The sequence below is a fragment of the Ixodes scapularis genome, unplaced genomic scaffold, assembly GCF_016920785.2.
Source record: "Ixodes scapularis isolate PalLabHiFi unplaced genomic scaffold, ASM1692078v2 PGA_scaffold9__187_contigs__length_104089568, whole genome shotgun sequence".
In the NCBI taxonomy this organism is placed as follows: Eukaryota; Metazoa; Arthropoda; class Arachnida; order Ixodida; family Ixodidae; genus Ixodes; species Ixodes scapularis.
Genome location: NW_024609884.1, coordinates 76761351 through 76788192, shown reverse-complemented (window position 1 = coordinate 76788192; position 26842 = coordinate 76761351). Strand labels below are relative to the sequence as shown.

Sequence of the window (26842 nt, the reverse complement as noted above, 5' to 3'; positions counted from 1 at the left end):
CAGCCACGACGGCCTTTTTGAATGGGGCGTATCCGAGGGACCCGCATCTAAATCAATTGTAGCACAGTGGAGGGTTGGGCTAGTTGGTTTGGCATTTTAAAAGGGTAAAAACAGCGGGAAAAGACACGGACAGGGAAGATGTACACACACGGAGCGCTGACTTTCAACTGTTTAATTTCTGAAAAAAGAGGCCCACCGTCGTACCCACATACATCCAATCAAATTACATCATGTACGTCACATCATATCAACTGACCATTGTGTCAATTTATCAACGAATATAAATCATATAAATTAATTTGCCAACGAAACTAACACGCCATTTTCAAAACAAATTTAGCAGGATTATAGGGACATACAATGGGTCCTATCAGTATAGTTATCTCATATTTTATTTTTGGCGTGTCATAACCCCTTTAAGAGCGACACACGTCTGTTGTTAGAAACAATCGTTTTATCACCGCTCTTATGTATAGGTGCTATCTTGTCCACTTTCCAATCTTGTGGCACTCGCCAGTTCTTAAACTACAAGAGTTGTGGTCGGGTTTCCTTGCTGCATACACGAACCGGGGGAGTAACACGGAGCCAACGGTTTCAATAAGGAACTACATGTAATTGGACAAGGACGAAACTATTAATACGCCTAAATTGTTGCCAACGTTCGGCGGTTCTCTGCCCTCCCCGCGCCACTTCTGCCTCGCCTTACCTAGGCGAGTGGCGCGAGGCGCTCGCCTAGTTGCCCGCACCGTTTGAGGTCAGGGCAACCATGTAGACCGAGCCTCCACAGAGTATTTATCTCGTAAAGAAACTGAGCACCATTCCGCATACCTTTGCAAAAACGCGAAAAGGAGTTCTATCTGGTCCGCATGACTTTTCAGCATCCAGTCGAAGTAAACTCACAAAGTACCACATACGTCGAAGTAAACTCTCAAATACCACATAAATTGTGAGGAGGATGAAGACAATGATGGGGCAGTTGCATGCATCATCATCGCAGGTCAAGCTACATCAGTGACATGGCCGCCAGTAAACCATTATATGTTCTATCCTCATCATAACATACATATCCACACACCAAGATACAAACTTTAGATATAAAAGAGAAGCTTGTAATAATCATAATGCAAAGAAGCATTGGAACGCCGGATGAATGCCCAGAAGCAGCAGCAGTGTTAAAATGTTTCGGGCCTTAGTCAAGTCGAGATTCCCATTCCCGAAACTCATCTGATCACTGCTGCACTGCTTCTGGGGATCGGGCATTCCACAGCTTCTGCACTGCTCAATAATATACATCCGTATATTATTGGAAGTCAGGAAAACATAGTGTTAGTAATGTCACACTGACACTGAAAGAATGATCGATGTACCCAATGACCTTTTGCTCGATAGAATAATAGAAACCTTATTTCCTGTTGTTGTTTTTTTTTGTTTGTTTTTTTTTTACAACAAAAAAGTTGGCATTTAAGTCGCACCCATATATTTTACGGACAGAGCGGCAAAACTGATTGATAAACTCGCATATGTGTTTTGTTGTCTTGATATACACACAATAGGAGTCAGATTCAACATTCATTCTTGTCAAGAAATCAAACAAAAAAAAATAACCCCCGCGGCAAATTTAAACAGTTGATACTTGAAGTAAAAGAAAAAAACGCGTACAAGTCGCGTCGTTGTACAAATCCTTGACATAACTTTAGGGGATAAAATCGCGACTAATACAAATAAAAAATTAGATAATTATTATGGAACCATTGAAAGTAATGTATTTAGTTTTATCAATAAATACAAAAATTATCTTAATTTTTCGTTCATAGCAGAGCACATGTTTTCTTGGTACTGTAGCACAGATTTGTGACACTACCTCAATTATCCACAAACGTAACTAAAGTCCCTGTCAGTGTGAGCTATCTTCACATGCTTTTTGAGATGACTATGAGGTAGTAACGGAAATACTGCACTAACGTTCGCTCATGCTGGAATGACTTAGGAACCATGACAAGTCTCCGCAAATGCCGAAAAATACGGTAGTACGCCTGCGCTACAAAACACACGTGAATTTCCGCATTGCCGCCCCCCCCCCCCCCCCCCCCCCCCCCCCCCCCCCCAAGAACGTTCCGTTAAAATTCACTTACATAAGATAGGAGGAGAGCGTCAGTCTATACAAATCAAAACAGCTTCTTTGCTTGCCGTTTTGCTTGCCTATTTGCGTACAGAGCAGTCGCGGCCACCAATCCTCAGATCCGCCGATATCTGCACTTCCCTTGGCAGCTGAAACCAATCTAACACAACCAAATCCAGAAGAGCGATAGGAGGGTCATGTTGCATACTTTCGGGCTTCGAATCTTTGGGAGAAGTCTACAAAGTTATCTTATGTCAGCCAATCTGACACGTTTCGAGAATCAAGCGATCAAGCTCCCGCGGTTTCAACGCTCGAACCGCTACCACTGCTTCCACTTTGAACATAACTTTTACGGAATGCTACTATACGTTTCAAATTTCAAAGCTTCATCCGCTTTAAATGATTCCGCTGCTTCAACTTGAAAGCGCTCCTCGATGACGGCATCCATTTAGTTTGAGAAGTATTTGGTTCTATAGCCGTAGTTAGCTATCGTTTACAAATAAAACATAATAACAGCAAAAAAATAATACATTTTTATTTTTTCATTTATTATACTCTCAGGGCCCTAAGGCATTACAGAGAGGAGTGGAACTATACATCAATATAAAGTGAACAATGAAAACAAAACGCAAATGAAAACAAAACGCATAGCCATGTTTCAGACAACGATTCTCGGGCGAGTGTTGGTTCGAGTCTTAGGTCGATTCAAGACTAGTAACCGGGGTGTGTGGGCTGTCCACTGTCACGTGGTCACATCTCATGAACATCGCGAAAATGCCGAGCTCGCGAACGCTCTGGCGTTCCGCTCGCTTCTTTCTCGGTGGCACGGTTGCTCCGAGCAACCGAGAGATAAGGTTATGAAGAACCTTCTCTAACGAAAGAGTTCTTCATCGCTCAGTTGCCTTTCTAGTACGCCAGAGGGCGATAGTGCTTGAGGCGAAAACGTTCTTCACGAGCCGAACGATGTTTTTGGGGCGTCGAAGAACCTGTGAAGAACGGATTTTTTTAGAGTACACATATCTCTTAATCATTACCGACCCTTCAGGGAACGATTGTATCACTCGCCCTAAGGCCAGGTCCAACGGAGCCAAATATACCTTGGACAGCGCTGGCGCCAGGGTCGATCCGATGCAAACTCCTTCCTTCTGAGCGAATTCCCCCCCCCCCCCCCCCCTCCAACTCGACAGCTGTGCACCTCAGATGCAGTTATATTAGGTTAAGAAAACTTCCTACGCCTATCCCAGACGACGACTGGAACCGAACCAGGTTTGCCTCAAGGTTGGCGGAAGGAATAATATAAGTCTTTACGTCTAGTGACATGTCCTCGTCCTTTTGCTGGCAAAAAAAAAAAAAAAAAAAAAAAGAAATCGTTGAACAGCTTACCAGTTCTGAATTTCTGAGAAGGATTGGACTTGTCAACTCGATTGACGATAGGCAGTTTTCGAGAAACGTTGATACAATTTTGCGCCAAGTTCCGTTTTCGCTGACAGCTACCCTGAGTGGCAACATAGGCTTGTGCTATTTTAGAAAGAATTTGATAGAAAACGAATCCATCAGTTTCCGCGGATGTGGCGTCACCTGGCGGCAGGAATGTAAACTAGTAAAAAATCTGGTATCGAGGATACTGGGTATGATATAGGAACGCCATTACACAGCGCCATTAGACTTGACTTCTCCACGTTGCTGGGTTCTCCTTGTCATCAGCGTTTCAGTCTAGAGTTTGCGGCGCCGCTACTTTTCGGTAACCGGTGACGATGGCCGAGGAGGAGAACATCCGGTTCTTGTTTCAAGCCGACGGCTGGGTTGAAAACCCTCCGCAGTGCGCCAACTTTTCGCAAGACGAAGTGTGGCGATACTTGCGCAGCAAGTCGGACTCGGTTCGGCATGCCAACCGAGGATGGTCCTTCAAGGAAGAAGGTTATGTCCGCAACGTGAGGTAGACCACCTCCGACGACTCCCGGATATTCCTTGTCCGGGTCATCTGCCTTCCATCAATGAAGAAGCCGCACTACACGGTGTCGGCCTGGTTCTCCGCAACCACCGGGAGCGTCATGGGCTGCGTTTGTGGCTGTGTTGCAGGGTAAGTGATAAATCTTTTTGCTGGCGATTCTATAGATCTAGCGCTAAAAGAGATTACAATCACAAGCAATCGTGTTGCCTGCGGATTCTTCTCGACGCGGATGTCGGAATCAGCCCTACGTTTTAAGATGCTCATTTGGGTGCGACATCCATATCGGCGAGATTTGTTCGATTCGGAAACTAATGTAGTGTGCTAATCGCTTTCGCAAAACTCCCTCGCGTTGCCTACTTGTGCCTCGCAATCGATCTGGCGAAGACATGTTCGTGAACGTCAATCAAGTCCGCGTAGCCGATGTGCCATGAAAACCACTTGGCTTGCAGTGGGGCACATAAAACTGGGGAGTCTGTTGGTTTGCTCATTGTCACTAGTTTTGAGCGTGCTCATTTTATGGTGATGTTCTATTTTGATTTTTCAGGTTGAGCCAGTCCTGCCAGCACATAGCGGCGCTGTTGCTCTACGCTGAGGAAAAGTGCAGTGCCAGCACGACATCCTGTACGGACATCCCCTGCGTTTGGATTGTGCCTGCGCAAGGTGTGTACATAAAATATTATTGCATAGTGTGCGATTACATTGAGGTGCCCAAGCTGTCCTAAATTAAGGTTCCTCTATATTGCTCTCTAAACAAGTAAAGCCATCTGCCCGGTGCCTTTCAGACTTCATAATTTAATAAGTAATAGAGCTATCCCTTGGGGTGTCTTGCATGATCCCAATTTAAAAATGCCCTCTACATAAAACGTCTTGGACGACCATGAGCTATCGACATGATTAAGAGACACAGAACCCAGGTATAGCTCAATATTACAACTGGACAGAACTGACAAATGAACTCTTCTCATTGCAGCCAAGAAGCCTGCCCCCCTGAAGCCACTCCAAGAGATCACATTCCAGCAGTACCTCGTCAACAGGCCAGTGAGGGAGAAGAGGCGGCGCTCGTACGACCCCTGCGAGGCTGTTGGCGGCGCGTCTTTGGAGCATATCGAGGCGCTGAGAGAAGCCCTCCGCATTAAGACTCCGGGCCTTGTATGGCTTTTGTACGGCGGTCGACAACAGGCGAAGCCAGCAGGACCGGCACTGCCGATCGCCGATGACGAGGATCTGTGGAGTAGGGAGGCCCGGGATGCAGTGCAGAAGCATATGCAGTCCCTCCCAAGGCTCACCGACGAACAGCGGACAGAGGTGACACAGTCCACCATTGGCCAAGCCGACAACCGAAGGTGGCACGAGGAGCGACGGGGGAGAATCACGGCATCGGTGTTTTCCGCAGTCATCAGATGCACCAAGCCAGAGTACCTGGTGAAGCGGATTTTGTATCCTGGCCCCGATGCAGCAAGTGAGGATATGCGGTATGGGAGGACGCATGAGCGCATTGCCGTCGCTGCCTATGTGAAACTCATGGCCGCATATGAGCAACCAGTGCAGGTGCACGAGACTGGTCTTCACGTGCACCGAGACCACAGCTTCATTGCCGCGTCGCCCGACAGGGTTGTGACCATCGGCACAGAAGAGGGCCTTCTGGAAGTGAAATGTCCGCCTTCCAAGATAGGGCAAACACCGGCAGAGGCCCGCCAAGACAGAAAGTTCTGCTGTGAGCTTGTCGATGGGGATGTGTGCCTCAAGAAGACCCATGCGTACTTCTACTAGGTTCAGGGTCAGATGGCAGTGACCGGGCACAAGTGGTGCGATTTCGTCGTTTGGACGAATAACGAGACAGTGGCCCGCTCAACAAACATCGAGACCATCTCATTCGACGCGAAGTTTGTGGAGAGGGAGCTGATGCCAGGACTGCTCTACTTCGCCGAGCACGTGCGCACTCTTCCCGGAGGTCCTGACAGGTCGTGTCAGACGTCGAAGAGACCTGGTGTCCCAAGGCAAGTACGTGTCTCACAAGAAGTACTGTGCAGGATACTACGTGGTTGAAGATGGCCCTGGCCTCAAGAAGAAGCTGCGGAAGCTGGTGTGAGGCGGGACGCTGGCACGAAACCTGCGGGCTTCTCAAACAACGGCTCTTTTAAAAGCCAAACAAATACGTACCTCGGACGTTCACTCCGTGAGCCAACTCCGTGTCTCTCTCAATAAATGACATATAAAAAAGCAGGACACCATGCGTGGTGCTTTCAGCTCACAATATTTATTGCAAAAAGTATAAAACAAATTAGCACAGTGGTTCACCACAGATTTAAAACCAAAAACAAGTTTTTGTTGCAGGGTTTTCTATGTAGATTTGAGACAAGGTTTGTTCAGGCAACCTATGAAATACACAACGTTTACTACACCTGTCTAGATTACAGCAGTACAAATATACATACACAAGATTTCAAAGGCAGAAACTGTACACATTGCTATAACTATCACCACAGATACAATTCATGACCTGTCTAGTAATGTATGAAGCTGTAGCGGCACGCTACAGCGCGAAAGAAGGCGAAGACCACCGGCACGGGAAAACATCAGCACTTGCACGAGGGGTCTCGAGGTGGCAGGGCGACTGGCTACACAGGCCACATTCGACGACCGATAGATTCTGTCTCTTTTTGTAAATACTGTAAATATATAATTTGTTAGCAAACGAGAACATCTTCCTTTGCTCCAGAGCCATGCCATATAGGCCCAGTTTCAAAACAAAAAAACACCACCTGTGTAACTTTAATTCGATTTAAGAAAGCTAAAAAATGCATAAATTGGAGAAACTCGGCTGTAGACAATACTATAAAGGCAATAGTGGAAAGTACAAACAATGGTGCACCTCTCGCACTAGGAAAATACACAGTATTACAAAAGAAAAACTTGCTAAACAAGGAACAGCTTACTGTACTCCGTTGCAAGCTAAGAACGAAGGGCGAGGGTAAGACGGGCCGGGGAGGAGGAAGCAGACGGAACGCTAAAGAGAGAAGGAAGTTTCCCGCTCTCTTGTCCAGCGTTCCGGCTGCTTCCTCCTCCCCGGCCCGTCTTACCGTCGCCCTTCCTTCTTAGGTTGCAACGGACTATAGAAGTGAAACCATTCTATACCCAAGTTAATGAGTATGAGCACAGCTAGATGCGAATAAGGAGAACCATGTGGAACAGCTTACTAGAAGTGAAACCATTCTATATCTAAGTTAATAAGTATGAGCACAGCTAGATATGACTAAGTCTATGTTTAGTTAGGGACCCATGTGGTTAAAGGACAAGTCCGGCCAAAATTCGAAAGTAAAATTACTGGTATCGCTTTAGTGACGCAAAATACGACCACAATCAAAATATTACGTCAAGGGGATGCTGCATTCCCAACTAATACCGATATTAGAAATGCGACCAGTCGCTTCTTAGAAGGACGCCTAAGGGTTACCGATTGATGAAGCGACCATGACATCGTCATCGTACTCCTATCTTGAAGCTGCCAGCGTGATTGGGCATTCGGACGTGGTGAGGGACGCGTGTGACGTCATCGTAGTCGCCCCCCCCCCCCCTCCCCCCTCTGGGCTGTTATTCACTGTTGCGGTTGATCCTGAGCTGTAGTCTCGGTTCTGTCGACTACACCCAAAACAAAACTTTGGGCCAGGATATCTTTAAAACTACTCACAATAGCGAGACCAAAATTACGCCTTCTAATTCAAGGACGCCGAGTGAACTATGAACCGGAGTTGTCATTTAAATTAATCCTCAGATCTTCATTGGGTCACAATATGAATATGGTATTCACTCTAGTGGGTCCTACTTTCAGCCAGCAGAGTGTTAAGGGCACTAAACTGTGTGAAATATGACGGAGGCTTACTGCAGAGAAGGCACAGTGGTAACCGACTATTTGATTGCACTCTAGTGGGTCCTACTTTCAGCCAGCAGAGTGCTAAGGGCACTAAACTGTGTGAAATATGACGGAGGCTTACTGCAGAAAAGGCGCAGTGGTAACCGACTATTTGATTGCGCTTCAAAAGCTTGCCATAATTAATCCTATCCTTCGCTGGGACAGGCAAGAAACCCTTCGTTGGTTTTGACACATAAAAACCTCCCCACCAAATTTACCTTCCCTTATACCTAGAAAAAATGTAGAGCAGCCGTTCACTGCCGTACTTGGTGCGCATGAAGTAGAGATGCCAACCAACGTCCGTGGTCTGCAAGAGGAGACCTTTTACAACGTTACTAACACAATACAGGATGCTTGTTAAAACTCAAAAAACAGCGCTAACAGGAAAATGAATCTCATGAGATGCTTGCAGATCAAAAATTCAATTTAAAAGTTCGTGTTTATAAAGCGTAAGTTCGCTCTGCCAGTATGAGGCGACACTGGTTCACGCTGTAGATGACTAATATTGCCAGAGCAGTATGACTGCTAACCTGGAGTCTTGAATGTGCTCACGCAGTAGTGATACACGACCGAATGCCGTTGTGATGCTCATAGGAAGGTGAAACTTTTACATAGCATATTTAGTCTTATATACAAGAATGTAACATCTGATTTTTTTTAAACTTGCTTTAAAGTGTTTAAAAAATAAAATGCCCCTTTTCGCCACAACTCACACACTTGCAGTCCGCAAAACTTTTCATCAAAAAGCATAGCTTTGCTAAAGCAACGAAATCGAAGCCGATTCTAAAACCCATATTCGGGGCTAACCACAGAGTGGTATTAATTCCCTGAGAAACAGCTTTAAAACATTGAAATTGACGAATGAAATCATAGATCACCAGTGATGTGTTTGAATATGCGTGGTAACGAAAGAGTTAAAGCAAAGTGCACCGTGTTTAGCCATTCACTAGAGGCATACGGAAGTTGCTTAGAAAACACCAAACGTGGAACACAGGTTCGGCAATATCAACCATGGAGATTGGGAAGGGTCGATCAAGCAGGTGAAATTGCTTCACCCTCCCTATCACGCGCTCAATGACTACCCTAGCGCTTGCCACGTGACGTGTGTGTGCCACATCATTCTCCGACATTTGTGGCTCATTTGGCTTTCGGAAAGACGGAATGTGGACCTGCACTCCCAGTGGCAAATCGTTAAATTTGAAACCTTTGTCGACCATGATCGCATCTCCTGGTTCTAACTGCTCCATTAGCCCGCTCTCCTCAACGATCACCCGGTCGGAGGTTGATCCACCCCGCAGTTCTGAAACATAGGAAATGTAGCCCTTGGGCGTAGAGCCAACAACTGCCTTATACGTGTTATAATGCTTGTACAGTGAAAAGGTCTGCCTCTGAGCAAGCAAGGACGATGGCTTCTGAGTGCGCACCTCGGTTCCGTCAAGGACGACTCTCGTGTTGGGAAACCTGTGGAACGCATCGGGGAGATTTTCCTGGTTCTCGAGAACTGTCGGAAACGGAGTCAGCGCCCTTACCTCTTGCTGAAGAAAGTTATTCCACGTTGAAAATACTTTACTGACTTGCCCTTCCGAAATATTGAAATTGCGGGCAATTTCTTTACCTACCATGCCTCTCCTCAGCCGCACCAGGACCATGAAAAACTCGTCTGCCAGCTCTTCCCGCTTGCGGGATCTAGTCTCACCATGCCCGCTGTTCCAATAGTTCATTTAACTGCCCGAGGTTCCAGAAAATTCAACAATAACTCGACGACGGAGAACTCGGGCAGCCCAGTGTAGAATATACAATTTTTGGGGCTCTCCTGCATCATGCGTAACCCCAGCTGTCTTTCCTGAAGACGTACAACCTTCGCATGGAGGCGCTTGTTGTCCGCCTCCAGGTCAAGGATTCTTTGCTGAAGTGCCGACAGCTTCTCGTTGTTGAGGTGGTTTGTGGTCAGGGTGATGGCAGTTCCCTCCTCAATTCCTGAGAAGAAATCAGTCATATTGCCACCTGCGTGGGTGCCTTATCAAATGCCGAAGATAATGTGGCTGTCTTAACAAGCGGCGACCCGGCTGTGGGATCTTTTATTCTTTCTTTAGTTCCTTCCTCACTTCGTCATTTAGTTTCCCGAGGGTTCTAGCCAGAGCTCGTGGCTTCGCTTTCTTTTTCATTTGTAATTTGGTTTGTTCTAGTGCTTTCTAGTTGTTACGGGATGTTATCTGGCAACACTATAAAAGGCGCGCCCGTGACACAGCAGTCAGTAGGGAGTTTTCGTAGACCGTTTTCGCCGTCCCGCAAGGCCCTCCGCTACGTTAGCGGGAACTCCACAGTCAAGGCTATCGGCGAGCAGGCGCAGTAGCAACTTTTCGTTGCGGAACGCTTAGCGGAGGGGGCAACGCGGTCTACGAAAACTCACTAGTCTTTCGTCAGTGCTCCGCTTCCCTGCTGCTCCGCCGAGATTCGACGCCCGCGACGTACTGTAATTTTATTTGTTTTGGGCACAAGTTCGCCCCCATTACACGGTCATTTTATTCAGTTATTTCTTGACTCTTCTGCCTGTCATTCGTGACAATATGTCAATACTATACAGCCTGATATATGAATAAAGGAAATACTTTACACACAGGTCAATGTTTGTTCCGATGACGGAGAGCTCGCTATGGCTTAACCTCCACCAAGATGGAAGGTTGTGGATTTCTGCAATGCCTTCGTAAATCTCCGACTCAACATACAAGCAAAACAATTAAATTAATACCGTGGAGGTGTTGCTGCGTCCAGGGATCTCGAACCGAGACCTCGTCAGGTCCCTCAGACAGTGGGCTCAGGTCTGGACGGGCCCCAGTCTGAAGAGGGTCTGCGAGCGTCGAGTCCCCCTGCGGCGGCCTGGTCGGGACTGCAGCATTTGTCGGGGCTGGTTTGTGATTTAAAGACAACACACAATTTTAGCAATAAAGTTATCAAGCCAATTAACATACCATGCTAACTTGAATGAGAGTTGTGGTTGAAATTGCTAATATTATAGAATAATTCGGACCTTGTGCCGCTCGGGTGCTTCTAAGATCCTACTCCCTGTAGCAGACGAAGCGGCAGGTTAAAATGAAGCCATAGCCAGCCCAGTCCGAATTTTCCTCTGATGCGATCTAAATGGCGAGTTCTATAGTCAGTTTGCACCTTTGGTCTGCTCCATCGAACCCTCGTCGGGTCCCAGTGGCCACAGGTCCGGAGTGATGGCCCCAGTCCGAAGGGGGCCAGCGAGAGCTGTAGGGGGCTGACCAGCAAGCTGCGAGTCCCCCAGCTGTGGGCGGGTGAGCACTGCAGCATTTGTCGAGGCTGGTTTGTTGTTCAAAGACAGCCTACAATTTTAGTTACAAAGTTATCAAGCCAATTAACACAGCAAGCTAACTTGAATTAGAGTTGCAATTGAAATTTCCAACATTGTGCAATAACGGGAATGTATACCTCACAGGTGTTTCTAACAGCCACCTCCCTGCGGCAGATGATGTACCAGGTTCAAATGCGGGCTTAGGCTCCAGTACGAGGCTGCCCATTCCCCTCTCTGTCCTAACCCAAAAGGAAACAGACAAAGTTTGCACCTTGGAAGGGTCGCTGCGCATAAGAGTGCTCCATGGAGACCTTGCATATTGTCCCAGACACCGGGCACGGGCCTGCGTGCTGCGAGGCTCCGTGTTGCAGCCTGGGGGGGACTGCAGCTTTTGTTGAAGCTGGTTATTTCAAAGAGAACATACAATTTCAGTGAAAACGAAAACAAATCATGCACGCAATCACAGCCACTCGCCAGCATCATCTGGCACGACTTTTTTCTAGCTTTCTGATGTGTACAAGTTACCTAAATCTATACACAACCAGGTTCTCAGCACTTACTTCAGCCATGAGACACTTTTGGCTTGCTTTTTTACTAGATATCTGGAAAAACTCTGCACTTTAGATATATATCTATGACAAAATACTGCGACTCCCACACAATATTTTAGTGTCACATACAGAAAAAAGTCTGCTCCCAAGATACCGTGTTTAAACCTGCCTTTTTTTTTCAATATTCTCCGCTGCACATCTCGGAAAGCAGTATGCACAAGGTATAAAGCTATCAGCTTGCATAACCTCACGCTCAGAGATTTCGTGCTTCTTACCGCACTAGGCCGGTAAGAACCGCGAATGACCCAGCGTCGAGTAAAAGTCATAAGCACGAACACGATACTAACGAAGTAGGGCATGCATACGGGGACAAGCGCTAACTTTAGCCATCGTTACCTTCGGTTTTCGTGCGATTTTTACATCGCATGCAGCGAGCATGGGATGACTTTTTCTTGACGTGCTCGAACAGAGTCGGCACGAAGTCGGGGTGATCGTTGTCCAGAGATGGTTTCCCTGTTCAAAAAAGCGGCAACGTTACGATCACGCAGCATTCTACCGTGGTGTCTTTAAAGTGATTAGGTGCGATTAAATCGACTTACCCGTGACGAAATGAGCCCCACATAGCCGGGACTGCTTGCTTGGCTCCCACGGCTTTGAGGTGTCTGTCGGGTGAGCTCTTTCTACAGCGCGTACCCACGCTACTCGCCGTTCAGGGCCGTATTTCGCCGTGGGGAATCTGAAAAACCTCTTCCCATCCCCCGGCCGGTGCGAGTTCCGGCAGCCAACTGCCACGCAGTGTGTTGGCATTGCCTTCACTTACGCAAAATGGCGGTGAAGCGTGAAGCTTTCCCAAGCTTTCCTACCAAGTCATACACTTGGATTTGGATCCGGCTAATTGACACTTCAGTCGTATCCAAATCCAAATCCAAACTTTCGAACCGGGAACCCGGAAAGTGGTGGATCCCTCCTGACCTCCATCCTTCTTTGCGACGTTTTCACTCCAACACTCGACTTTATCCGACACCCTTCTTTCGTTCGTCGTCTCTGGTTTTTCGAAATGTTTCTCATTTTCTTTTCTTTTTTTGCCTGCTGAGTAACGAATGAATGTCTGGTAGTTGTTAGGCGAAACTCGTCTCTTTTTTCCTATCCGATATCGGGTGTGTCTGAGTAAACAAAGCAATCCACTAACCAAACAAAGAAATATCGTCAGTAGTACTAGGTAAAGCCCCTGTATACGGAAACGTAGCGACATCCTTTGAAGAATGCCGCCTGCTATCTTGGAGCGATCCAGTCGGCGCTACCGTCGACGCGCGAGCGCGAAAGAGCAAATTATAACAACAATAAGAGTGTGCGTGAGGCACAAGGGGGGAGAAGGAATGCCTATGCTGTCGGAGTGCAGTGCATGCTATGAGCTCACGTCGCCAATCAAATAACGACGACTGTGTAACGTTACGGCTTTCATCACCTTTCTTGGAGCACATTCTTCGAGGCTGGTAGACCGTGACAGTGCGTTTTTGAGCCTGTGTGTATGTACATTGCGTGTCTTTCAGCCTTTGACTGTGCTCTGACTCAAGTATAGGAAGACAGTCTGATATCTTGGAGCGATCCAGGCGGCGATGCAATCGACGCGTGGGTGTAAAAGAGCAAAACACAAAGATAAGAGGAGTGCGCGTCAGAGGAGGAGGGTGAAGATGTCGCTACCTTTCTTATTCGGGGACATTAGTACTAGGTTAAGGGGCAACATAGTCTTGGTAATAAAAACCCGAGACTCAGGAACACAGAAGGGGACGAACACAACACAACGTCTCAAACACAGCTGAAGGTTTATTTGTCAAAAACTCGTTTAAAAAGGCGAGCCCCCCGTGTCCCGACCGAACCCACAGCCCCGAAAGTGAAGCCGCTTCCTCCTGTCCGGTCCATCGTCAGCAGCCCTCCTCGCACACACCTACATGCTCACGCGCTAGGCGCCGCAGCGTCCATGAGAAAGTCCACGCAGTCGACTCATCACCTGCCACTGCCACAACCGCTAATCCCCCACTTCCGCGCAAACCTTCCTGGCCCCCCGCCGTCGTATCGTACACAAGCACACCTCTCGGTATCCCCCTTTCCCTCCCCCCCCCCCCCTTTACAGTTGCCGACTTAAACACAAACATCGAAGACACGTGTGACAGCCCACCCTGTGAGGCAAAATGCGCCGCAAAGTAATTTCAAAGCCTTGTTTGTAGGGCTACCACCCAACCTTCCAGAAAGCCTAGCCCCTCCCCCCCCCCCCCTCCCCCATCCCTTTATTTCTCTATCTTTCCGATGCCATATCAAAGAACCACAAACAACTCTAAAACAAAACAGACCAATGTTTCTTAACCTTTCGGCTGGATCTCACCCGTCATGGAGACGGAAACTCCGTTTCTGATAAGGGACCAGGTTAGGTTGTCTAAAGAAACGGAAGGATTACTTATGCAGTTCCCAATACTCCCTATTCTGATGGTCTCCCTCAATACCCTTTTAGTCGCATCTGTTTCAATGTAGATAATTTCTGTTCTGGCCCACTCGGGGTTGCACCCATTGCGCTCCTCAACATGTGTGGCTATTTCTGAATTTTGAGCCCTCAATCCCACTGCCCTTTTGTGCTCTAATAAGCAGTCGCTTACCCATCTTCCTGTTTGGCCAACGTAAGTAAAACGACATGGCAATGGTATGCCGTAAACCACCCCCTCCCGACACTCGACCTCCCTATTTCTGTTTTTTTTTTGGGCACCCACTCACCGCGATCTGAAAACCACAATTATGTTGAATTTTTTAGCAAGAGCCTCCAGATTATCGGAAACCGAATGGCAAAAGGGAATGCAAACTACATTGTTATTTTTTTCTTTTATTCTGACTGTACCCGCCAAGCGCTGCAAACCCCTCGCGGCTACGTTATATAAAAGCTCCCTTTTGTATCCTGCCGCTAACAATCTAGACACGGCATACCATTGACATGTGGTTTTACTTATGTTTGCCACCGCTTATTAGAGCACCGCTGATTAGAGCACAAAAGGGCAGCGAGACTGAGGGCTCAAAATTCAGAAATAGCCAGACATGATGAGGAGTGCAATGGGTGCAACCCCGAGTGGACCAGAAAAGAAATTATCTACAGTGAAAAAAATGACTAAAAGGGTATTGAGGGAGACCATGAGAATAGGGAGAATCGGGAACTGCATAAGTAATCCTTCCGTTTCTTTAGACAACCTAACCTGGTCTTTTATCAGAAACGGTGTTTCCGTCTCCATGACGGGTGAGATCCAGCCGAAAGGTTGAGAAACATTGGACTGTTTTGTTTTAGAGTTGTTTTTGGTTCTTTGAGAAGGCATCGGAAAGAGACAGAAATGAAGGGAGGGGGACGGCGGGGGGGGGGGGGGAGGGGGTAGGCTTGGCTTTTTGGGAAGGTCGGGTGATAGCGCTGCGAACTTTAAAGGGACAATGAACACGATTGTATTCATTTTTTTTTTTAAATGGTGTTTTTAGGCTTCTTGGAAACGTATGCTGCCCAATTTTTTGTAGACATTTGTGACGCTTATTTCTGTGCCTACAAAAGAACTGAATAAACCGAAACTGAACAATCTCCATTCTCATTTCTGGGCCTCCGAAAACGGAGGTGACGTGGGAGTGACGTCGAGTGTGAATAGTCGGTATCGGTAGTATTTAGGAGATCGAGACTCTGGTTACCGCGGTGGGTAATAGTTCCGCGGTGGCGCGGTCGTTTGGTCGGATCTGTCAACATGGACGACATTGCTGCTCTCGCGAGCGAGTTCATGCTTCCGTTCAGTGACCTAACACCAACGGAACGGGAGTACGTTTGTGGCGGCCTCCGCCATCACCCGACGGTGACCGCCCAGCCGGCAACGAGCGGCCCGCAGACTCCGAGCATCGAAGCAGTGAGCAACATTCGCGCGGGCGGGACGAGACTCGAGAGCGGCGCGTTGCCGAAGGACAGGGACGCGGGGGAGATGCCGAGGGGAAAGCGGTAGCGATCCGTTCTGGGAACCGGTTCCTCCGCGGGGGACGCTCCCCAAGAAGCAGAAAACAAACAGCACCATTTTTGGTTCTCACCAATGTCGGACGTCCTCTCTTTTCGTCGTCAAAGAACGCGAACAGCAACCCACACGTGAAAACTAGCGTCGCCCGAACGAATACTGGTCTTCAGTCGACCGTTTCAACACCCACCTACAGCGCAAAAAGTTGGCATGACTACCATTTTGCAGAATCCTTCGAGTACCCTGTTCCCAAAGTAAACACGACACTGCCATCTGAAAAACCAAACGCCACCAATGCCACTGTGGTCCTTTTTTTTTTTAACCATAGTTGTTTGTTGCCCGTTTCGCGTCCAGCGTAGCACAGAAAAAAAAATATGCTGTTTTATTTATGGCTTAGTAATCATTTGCGGTCCGATTTGTACTTTTCATGGTTATTCGAGCGAAAATTAGAACAGTATTAATAAAAATCGCGAACCAAAACGTGACCGAGGGCAGGTCTCTCGTTTCGGCCAATCGCTGACGCGTCTCTTGTGACGTCGTGCTTCTTGGCCCCGCAATGTCAGGTGAGCTTCGCTTCTCCTGACTGCTCCCGCAACTCTCGGGGCGTCGCCGCAGTCGAACTCGGTACGATTATTACGGCGTCTGTTTAATTAATTTGCGCGGCACACAAGAGCCGGTTTCGACTGAAATTTGGGCAACGTTGTCTGGGACGTGCATGGAACCCAGTTCCATCGCCAAAAAAATATCCGAAATCGCCTTCATTGCCCCTTTAAGGCTTTGAGATGACTTTGCGGCGCATATTGGCTCACCGGGTGGGCTTCAACGTGTGTCTTCGATGTTTGTGTTTACGTCGGCAACAGAAAAGGGGGAGGGGGAGGGGGATGTCCGAGGGGTGTGCTTGTGTACGATTCGACGGCGTGTGGCCAGGAAGCTTTGTACGGAAGTGGGGGATTAGCTGTTGTGGCAGTGGCGGGTGATGAGTCGACTGCGTGGACTTTCTCATGGACGTTGCGGCGCCTAGCGCTGTGCATGTAGGTGTGTGCGAAGGTGTCTGGCTGAGGATGGACCGGACACAATTGAATTTGAGGCTAGAGAAAAAAAAAAATAGTATGCCTCAGTTCGCTCCCGATTTCGCACCGCACACTTAAAGCCAATTAAAGTAAAATTAACTGGATCATTGAATCAAGTGGGAATTTCTGGAAACGCCAATTGGAAGTTAATGGGAATAAAGAAAACCAGCAAATGGGTCAGCCAGTGGGACGGCCTGGGAAATGTCAACTAGTACTAAAAGCTCCTGCAGTGCTCGACTCACCTATCCGACTCCGCTACTAAGACACGAGCGTGCCTCACAGCGGGTCCCACGGTCACTGTATGGCAAGGCAACCATGAACCACACAACCCCGTCGCAGTTATCAGTTTGATATCGCTCGACTCCCCTTGGAGGGTGCCCCCATGTGAGGGCCCCTCCCACCCTGAGAAGACTCGAGAGGCACTACCTTTATGTCAGCCTTCCCCTTATACGGGCCGCCTCGACTCACGAATCACCACGCAGCGTCACACGTCCCATGTCGCACGTCTCGCACTCACGTCATACGTGTCACGTTATACGTCCCACATGTCAACACGCTTCACGGTACACGCCCCGTCTCGGTCGGGTCGTCACACGTCTTGCGTCCACAAATGTCACACGTTGCACGCCCTCACGCCGGCCCCACGTCTCACGTCACACGAAACACGCTGCGCTCCCCGCCTCACAAGCTCCTACTCCAGCGGGGAAGGCTAGGGTTGACAAGTCCCTCTTTGTTCCCCCCGTCCACGAGAGGAACCCCAATGCTAGGGTTCCCCACCCCAAGTGGGGAATTATCGCCAGAACCTCCGTTGCAGCAATGAAGCTGGCAGGGCGCACCACGAGCAGGTGGAGGTTGACTTCCCACGCGTAGACAACCGCGCAGGCTTATGCCCCGATAGACCGGACAGGAGGAAGCGGCTTGACCTTCGGGACTGTGGGTTCGGTAGGGGTAAGGGGGGTTGTGGTGTCATCCTGACCGTGCTATCACACTGCTGTGTCATCACTCATCTGTCATACTAACCGACCTGTGCGCATGCCCGCGTTCGCTCGCCTCTTATCGGATGTACGGCGCGTGGCAATATATACGGCGGATGGAATAAGCAAAGGGACATGCTGGGAACTACGTCGTAGTCTGTTCCTTCGTCGCTCCGCAAGGCACACGACAGGGCTTGCCTTTTTAAACGAGTGTCTGACAAAGAAACCTTCAGCTGTGTTTGAGACGTTGCGTTGTGTTCGTCCCCTTCTGTGTTCCTGAGTCTCTGGTTTTTATTACCATGAATCACCACCAGCTCGCTTGTTTTTTAAGTATTGTTGCAGTTAATCTCCCCAAGTCATGCTTTTGTCCGTCAGAACCGGGTGTTTTGGGTGGCCTTCCTGATGCCTCCGTGGATGTCTACGTCCTGGTTGTGCTGAGTAAGCTTGGGCACCAGCTCGCTCAATTGGAAGCGGACAGATGTGTCTTCAGTGTGTGCCTACGGAAGAAGTTGGTGGATCCCGCGAAGGTTCCACTACTTGAGTGCGGTCAACGGCCCGTGGTCCCTGAATAAGAGGGTACTCAAGAGCTACAGGACCGCAGTGCATCATCAGCTCAGCGAGGTCCGGCAAATTTGCGACAGCCTTTGGACTTCATATCGCGGGCATGGGTTATTCCAATCCTCTGTGGAGTAGTTGTTTTGGGTAAAACTGAAAGGCAAATTGTGGGCGCCTCAAAGGAGGGCGCTTTTGAGCGGGCCTCAAAGGAATGAGGAGGTGGCTTTGTCAAACATTAATTTGGTCCCGGTTGCTAAATCACGAGAGGATAACCAAGTGTGCCCAAAGGTGGTGAATCCTTCGCAGGTGACGTTGTCTCGGCGAGCTGAGAACTTTTTGGGGGATGGCCCGAAGTTCTGCTTCAATGTCAAGCCCTCAAGGTTTGACGTTGTCGCGGCTGTGCAGGCTGTGGGAAGAAGGATCCCGGACTCGGTCGCGAGATCCAGTTACCAGGAACAGTCATTTAGGGTAGTCTCGAAGTTCACGGATAACAAAGCAGACTATGACAAAAGGGACTTTCGTCAGGTTCTGGGGGTCAGAAGAGAATTGGAACGGAAGAAGGTAGCGTTATTACAAACTATAAAAGCGGGAAATTCGGTGTTTTGCCGCTGAGTTTCTATAAAAGGAAGGTAGATGTTGCTCTCAACGGTCTCTTTTAGCCCTGGATAATAAATTTGAGGAAAACGAAACAGAGTGTCATTGCGATTTTGTACGAGTGGGAGTTTGAGGGGACGGCTAAACGGATATGGGACGCAACAAAAGGCACGCTGTCGGTAAAGTATTTTCTGAAGGACAATAAAGTTGGAATGCCTTTGAAGATTGTCATCAATGAAGGTGGGACGCGGCAAAAGGTACTTTCGGAATTTTTGTTGAATGCGCTTTCGGTCTTGCGTTGCAAAACCCACTTTCGCTCAGAAATTCGGAAGAATTGTTGGAGCTTTTGGAGGTGTTTCACCACGAAGGTTGCAGAGTGGCCTCTTTGGATATCAAAGATTTATACTATTCATTGGACCAGGGTGTGTTGTTGCAACGTGTGAAGGATTGGCTCGAGTTAGGTTTAGTTAAGTTTCAGTCAAGTTACGGCATTAGCGGCTTCTTGGTGTTATTGGAGAGGTATTTGTCGGTCACTGCTGTGGGTTTTGAAGGAAGGGAATTAGTTCAGAAAAAAGGCGTGTGCTTTGGTTCACAATTAGCGCCCATTCTTTCTGAAATTTACTTACGGGTTTTAGATCTGAAAGTCGAGACGGTGTTGACGTCGATGTCAGGTTGGGGTGCTTTAGTCAAACACTATGTCGATGACATTTTGGTTTGTACGACGAGAGGCAGTGACTTGGCGATGCTTGTGGACTTCATCCGAAACGCGGCGCCTGAGCTGGCCTTTGTGACGGAATTTCCGAGGGATGGTTCACTACAGTTTCTGGATGTTAAGATAAGTTTGACGAACGGTTTGTGCTGGACGTACGGTGGGGATGAACCCAGGACATTGTTGCCCTACATGAGTTGTCATGCCAAGATGGTCTAGAGAGGTGTTGCTGCTTCACTGTTGAAATTTTGCTTGAAGGCGTTTACTCTCTGCAATCAATCGCTGCTATTTTTCTGCCGATCGCGGTGATTCACTACTCCCGTGCTCTGCAGGAAAGCAGACCCACGGGTCCTGTTCATAAGAAGGGCGGCTGCTACTCGAACAAATACGGTACATAATCTAGCTACCTCTCAACATAATCACCGCACACATTAAGGTCAGTATTATGACGCGGCACAATCTTTTCGACATCCTCCCAAAGAAGGTCACGCCATCATGCATCAGCAAGATTGTCACTCGTCAAAGACGTGTAATGCGTTTGGAGGAAACTACATAAAGCTTCAGGAACTATGAGCAGACGTCCACGACGATGGGTGTCAGGGAAGAACGTCCGTGTCGACAGGCGATCTGGTTCAACTCACGATGGAATGGCCGAGAACCCATACGGAAGCTTTCTTTGCAGAGTACATCCAAAAGCTCGTGTCCTGTCATAAAATCTGCCCTAAATCAGTACGGTGCTTATGTGGACAAGTTGCTAGAGTACGTATGCATCTTTACAACCTGCGTATATTAAAACAATGTTCATCACTCTCGTTTTTTTTTTTTTTTCTGTCCAGTTCAGCGGAAATTGAAAAAGAAAGCATCCATCGTATTAATATTCTTAGGTTGTTATTACCCTTGATTTTTCTCTCCATCCCACTCTTTATGACGCGCTGAGCAAGACGCGCAGGAGTAAATGTGGTTGTTTATTTGCCGGCCTAAAAGAGTTGGCGATTCCTTGTCTAAAGCGTGACGCCCCGACTACTGAAAATCCACCTGCAACGTCCCGGGACAACTTCAGTTCTGCGACGATATAAAACTGCGATAGTGTCACTGAGTGTTTAAGAAAAGCAGGACGTAACTAATTATGTTCCCGCTTTGCTTCGCGATTTTCTCTTCAACGTACTTGTGGACAAATGCCGCAGTCTGATTCGCTGCAGAGCAATCATGAGATGCGGGATTCGCCATGCCTTGCGTTTCGTAAGCTGTCGGTGATTACAGTTGTAATTTAAATAAATGTAGTTAATTTAAATAAAAAAGGGTAAGGGCATTGTGCGATAGTTTCACTACTTGGATTCTTTGATCTTCGACTCGAAGGAGTTCCCAAGAACAACGGGATTCCAAACACAAAGAGGAAATGTGAAAACCATTAGCCCTTTGTGTCCAGGCTAAAGATATGCGGGTGAAGTGGGATCAATATAGTATTTGTTTTATAGGTCGGAATTACTTTTAAATAAAACTGCATGGGCTGGTCAGCGATAGCAGCATTTCTGCGAATTTCATCGCACGTAATTTCAGAAGTTTCATTAAAGCACAACCCCAAAGATCGCAACCTCTTGTTCTTGCTTGAACGACGCAAGGGACGATAATACGTATCTTGCTACATTCCTTGTTTTTCAGTTACGTTGTTAACTCTGCTCATGTCTTGCCACTGATGTTGTTCCTGTTGTTTTTTTTTTTTTTAGTGAAGTTACTCAATGTGTTTGTTGCAGGTGTGTTTAGAGAGCGTGATATTATACCCCATTCACACGGGCAGCCTATAGCGGCACCTTCAACATCTATAGTCTATTTTAAATCGGCGAATCAGTCCGCGCTCTGGGGCTGCAAGCGCATGCCACGCTCGAAGAACAGTGAACTGATTCGCCGCCGACTAAAGAAAGATCCTAATATTATGGGTGCCGTTTCGGTCGTGTGAATGGTGTATTAGTCTGCTGCTTCAGACACCTGAATGAGAACCTTCGAAACGACAGCGATTGGTCTCGTTTCTAGACGCACAGCAAGATGCTCTACTCTGGAAGCTCGGACAACACCGCCCGTGCATGGGTGATGGAGTTCGGCGAGTGCACACGAGTCTACCGGGGCCACCAGCACACTGTCGACTGTCTCCGTTACCACGACCGAATGCGTGAGTCTCCTTGAAAGCGCTCAACCCACTTTTTCACAAGAAAAGGCCGTGGATCTGGCATGACCACGATAACATGCAGATACCAAGCAAAACGATAAAATGTTTTTTTTTTTTGCACTAATTGCGGTTTAGAGATACAGTAACTGATTTATACTATAAGGCTTGCGTTTACTGATACCTTTACGCGGTAACTCCAACAGAAAATACAATATAAAATTTAGGAACAGCATTGGCATTGTCAAGACATAATAAAAGCAAGCTGTCAAATATATATATATATATATATATATATATTTTTTTTTTTTTTTTACCGGTTTGTTCATATAATGGTGATCGCAGCCACGTTTGGTAAAGGCTAAAGCCCAGCGCACGTGCTGTGCTCCTGGGCGATGCGCGAAACCAAAAACGTCACTTTGGTCGGTTTGCCACAATTGCCAAAATGAGCTATGCCACAATTGCCAAAAATGACCAGTATAGTAAGAGTCCCAGGCGTCAGATAAGTTAGGTCCTTTCCTTTGCAAACAGTCGTTTTTTTCTTATTGCATAATGACCGAAGTGTTTTATTGCACCATGGATTCGATGACTCAGTCCTGATACGTAAAGTAGAAATATGTAACTTAACCAGACTATTTATTTTATTGTTATAAAGCGCCCAGTTTTCCTCAAGAGGTCTACCGAGAATCCCGTTATGTCCGAGCTATAGAAATATGATAAATCATCTTTTTTTGCTTCGTAGTCGGCTTTATTATAATCGTAAATAATTTTACAGGATTTTTTTTTTTTTTACAAATACCGGGAATGATAGGTCGACTTGAAGGATATTATGGTCCCTCAAGCCGTTACAATGCTGAACCATCTTTAGCAGGTCTGGCGATGTAGTTAAGACGAGGTCGAGAATGTTAGCAGAGAGTGTAGGCTTGTTAACCTGCGTCAAGTTGAACGTCTGACACATGTCATGAAACTCGGTCGATGTGCGTGACCCATCAGATGTTACATTGACCAGACGTGTACCATACGCATTACAAGTAATCAAATTACTTGTAATCGATTTCTTTTTGGAGTGACTTTGTAATCAGTTGATTACTTTTATTAGGCAGTAATCACAAGAGTAATCTGATTACTTTTTGAAGTAATAAAATTAGTTGTAACCGTTACTATTTGCCCATGGGACCCCCCCCCCCCCCCCCCCCCGGCACACGCCTTGTTTTATGAACTGACAAAAATAAAATTTGCTTGTTTTTTTTTTTTAAAGGAAAAAAGAAAGATTTTTGCGAAGCTGCAGGAAACGAGGTCAATCTCTTTCTATGTACAGTTTCTGTGAAATGTCCGTTTTCTTTTTGTTTGTTTTTTCGAGCTGGGACTGGAAGTGGGAAGCCCCAGGAAAGCCACAGTGCGTGACAAAGGCCATTCAGGGCGAAGTTTGAGGAAGCAGAATGTAGCTTTGTGAGTCCTTTGTTCAAGCTAGGCCCCTCACGCACACACACACAGAAATAAGAAAATAAAAAGAAATCCTGCTTAGGGTACCTACTCGCAGCCCGCAGGAGAACCAGAACCGAAGAATGCCTAAAACGGATACAAAATATAACAAAGGCAGGTGAAATATTTCCCCATTTCCCCTACGTGGTCTTTGTGACAAGCAATGTTTCGAGTTCAGAAGTGGTCGGGGCGATCTCTTCCGCTAATGGATACCACACATGATCCGTTTCAAATCCTGGAGCTGCTGCTTTTTTGTATAACATGCGAGCTCATCCACATGTGAATAATAAAATGAGCGACGCAAATTTTGAGCGATAACCCTTGCTCAAGCTTAACAAGATCTAGAACCCCCTCCGCTCCCCCCCCCCCCACCCCCTCCCCCCACACACACACACTAGCGAACGCCCAAATCTTTAAACGTCTTCAAACGAATTCTATACTTGTGTCCGCATTGTGAAGGTGCAACGACCACGAAGAGGGAGCCAGTTTTTCTTCTTCAATACTTGTGCAAATGTGAAATATAGGTTGGAAGTAGTTCACTGTTATGAGCGCTAAAGATGTGTCTTCACACAATAAAGTAATCGGAAAAGTAACGATTACTTCTTTAAGTAATGTCCAATTACTTTGGCCGTCGAGTAATCAAGTAATCTAATCGAATACTTTTTAGCCAAGAGTAATAGTAATTGTAGTCGATTACTTTTTTTAGTAACGTGTACAAGACTGACATTGACCTATTCTATTAGTGGAAAATTAAAATCACCAAAAGGCAACAAGTCAAATTTTGTGGATCGGTTTAAATATCAACTTATATTGAGGAAAACGCGATAGTGAACGATGAATCACAGTCGGGTGGTCTGTAACAACACGCAGCCATAATGATTTTATTTGATGGTGTGCAAACTTATACTGCAGTAAATGCAATATTTTAAAGTTTTATTTGCAATCGCCACATCAAAACAATAATGGCAATAAATGTTGCATTCAATATTATGGGGGAATATTTCTGTGTCATCCATAAAAGGATTAAGCCACCTTTCAGTTAGGACAACGATATCGGATCCACCGCCTTCCATGACAGCACAAAGGTCCTCGCGCTTCGGTATGACACTACGAATGTTAGTAAAAAGAGTAGAATGAAGTTAACTTTATCGCGTGGTCCGATGTGGCCGGGAGCTGATTAACTTTTTATTCACTTTTCGCTTTATTTGCTATGCATTTTGCTTTAAAATAGACTCTGAATCTTGGTCATAGGAATATCGCTTATTTCCAATATGTAATTTATTAAAGCGCGCCTTAAAGAAGACGTCAAGGCCTTTTCCGTACTCGAAAAGTTTGGCTCGGGTTCGCCGCACTGAAACAGAAAAATCCTCGCGGACAGCAAAATCCCTTCCTTTTAGCTTGAACCCGAGGGCCAAGATACCCTCTTTGTCCTTAAAGCGAGGACATTTGACGATAATGGGTCTGTTCTTGCCTTCTTTAAATTTACCTAGGCGGTGTGACCATTCAAGATTGGCAGGGTCCAACTGAATGCCCAACTTTTCTGAACAGAAAGCAAGTACTTTTTTTTTTCTGCTTGACCCACGTTTCGGTCAAAGCGGAGGACAGCCAAAAAATAACAGATTACATCATCGAAGTCGGTTTTGGTGATCATCACATTGTTTTTGAATGTTAGTCAGCTCAACCGACATGCTGTTTGTTGGAGCCGAGCCTGACACAGGCTTTGCCTCGGCTAGCTCTGCCTCAATAGCAGTTATTCTTGCAGACAGTTGACCTACTAAAGCATTTGTACTTTTTTGTTCAGTTTGGAGATCCGTGACCGTTTTGAGTAGCCGCAATTCGCTGAACAGTAGCTAGAATGCTAGCAATAGCTTCAGTATCTGGACCAGGGTTTGATTCAATGTCTGTCGACATTACCAGAAGCATTTGTAAGAGCGAAACAATGTAAGGGCACTCAATACAATAGCAGGACAGCAAATTAAGTAGAAGCGAACGCCGTCATTGGGGCGCGACACTATAAACAGACAGGAATCACTATTGCGAAAACACTGTACATTCTCGAGGTAACTAACCTGTTGGAATAGACGGGTGTACGTCATTACTTGTTTGGTGGTGACGTGCCCCGACGCTTGTTAAAAAGACACTGACACCCCAAAAAAGTTTTTGTTATTTTTGCCAGGCGATTTATTATGGTGTCAGAAGACTACCCAATCATTATTTTTCTACAGCGTCACGTGTATTTTTAATGAAGTTAAAAAACGCAACAGCTTGAAACCGAAACCGAAACTTGACTGGGGAAGAAGAAATTTAGAGGAGGGAGGTGGCGGAAGTCACGTGGCTGCGATACTTTTTTTTTCAATCAACGTATTTGCAGCTTTTTAGAAGCCACAAAATTGGGTATCTTATTTCTATTATATATTCAATAGTGTGTGTGTGCCTTCGATGACCGACGACTGATTATATTTGGTGGTTGTGTCTAAACCATAGAAAACGGCCCGTGACCACGGAGAAGAGAGTGAGCGCGACTCAAACCGGCCAGTTCTGGATCAGCGCTTTTCGGGCGGAAAGAAACCGAATTTCGAGCCACGAATTGTTTTCTGGGTAGTTGGGCTATCATATGTCATGTACAAATGAAAATCTTGGCGGGCATAAATACCCTGTCAGTGTCTCTTTAACAAGAGCGCTGATTTCTAACACATTCTGATTGAACACCAACCTGATGTCGTAGTGCTGACAGAAACGTGACTTCACTCTGCTATCCTTGACTCCGAAATCCGTCCGCGATGAAACGTGATTAGAAAGGATCGTAGCAGTTGAGGGGGTGGTGTGGTGTTCTTTATTGGTGAAAGATTAAAGTACTCTAGGATACCGATTCCGACTGGCATAAAAACCGCGTGGTGCAAGAACATAGATGCCAAGATTACTATCAACAAGTAATTAAATTAGATCACTTGTGACTTTTTGAAAATTGCACCAATGTAATTAAATTACATTAAAAATTGCCACAGACTAAAAGTAATGACATTACATTACAATTACTTTCCATCAGTAATGAATATCTTTGACATTACTTTTCAATATCTTGAGGCAGTAAAGGAGCTAGTTTTATTTACAGTATTTACGAAAACTCGGATCTTTCTGTTTACACCGCAACAGCCTCAGCCTTGTGCCCCTCAGAGTGAACAATACTAAACAGTCGTTTTTGCTGGCGCACAGGACAAGTGTTAAACATGATGAACAGCTTCTTTTTTAGATGCGACTCAAAGACAGCCGACTCATCGGTTTCGCTGCTTATTCAATGGTGAAGGTCCTTAGTTAAAGGGTGATATGTTTCCGTCTTCCTGATTTAGAAGAAGTTATAGTCCGTGTCAGTATGTTAAGTCGGGTCATGGCAGCTCATTCTTATAAGGAGTCGTCACGCGAAACTTTTCCCTTCCGCCTCG

At 46.7% G+C, this 26842-nt stretch overlaps 2 protein-coding genes and 1 pseudogene across 2 annotated transcripts in view; 2 read left to right on the top strand and 1 right to left on the bottom strand.

Annotated features, from left to right (window-relative positions):
* The window catches only part of LOC8024676 (WD repeat-containing protein 86), a 283179-nt gene that overhangs the window by 85638 nt on the left and 170699 nt on the right, over positions 1–26842 (top strand). The window contains exon 5 of the mRNA XM_042287445.1: positions 21791–21926. Within this exon, the coding sequence (XP_042143379.1) occupies positions 21791–21926 (136 nt within the window). The remainder of the gene's footprint in view (positions 1–21790; positions 21927–26842) is intronic.
* On the top strand, positions 3874–6159 carry LOC8035414 (annotated as a pseudogene).
* LOC115319271 lies at positions 8916–9602 on the bottom strand. Its single transcript, XM_040217316.3, has one exon. The coding sequence runs from the start codon at positions 9600–9602 to the stop codon at positions 8916–8918; it is 687 nt and encodes a 228-aa protein (XP_040073250.3).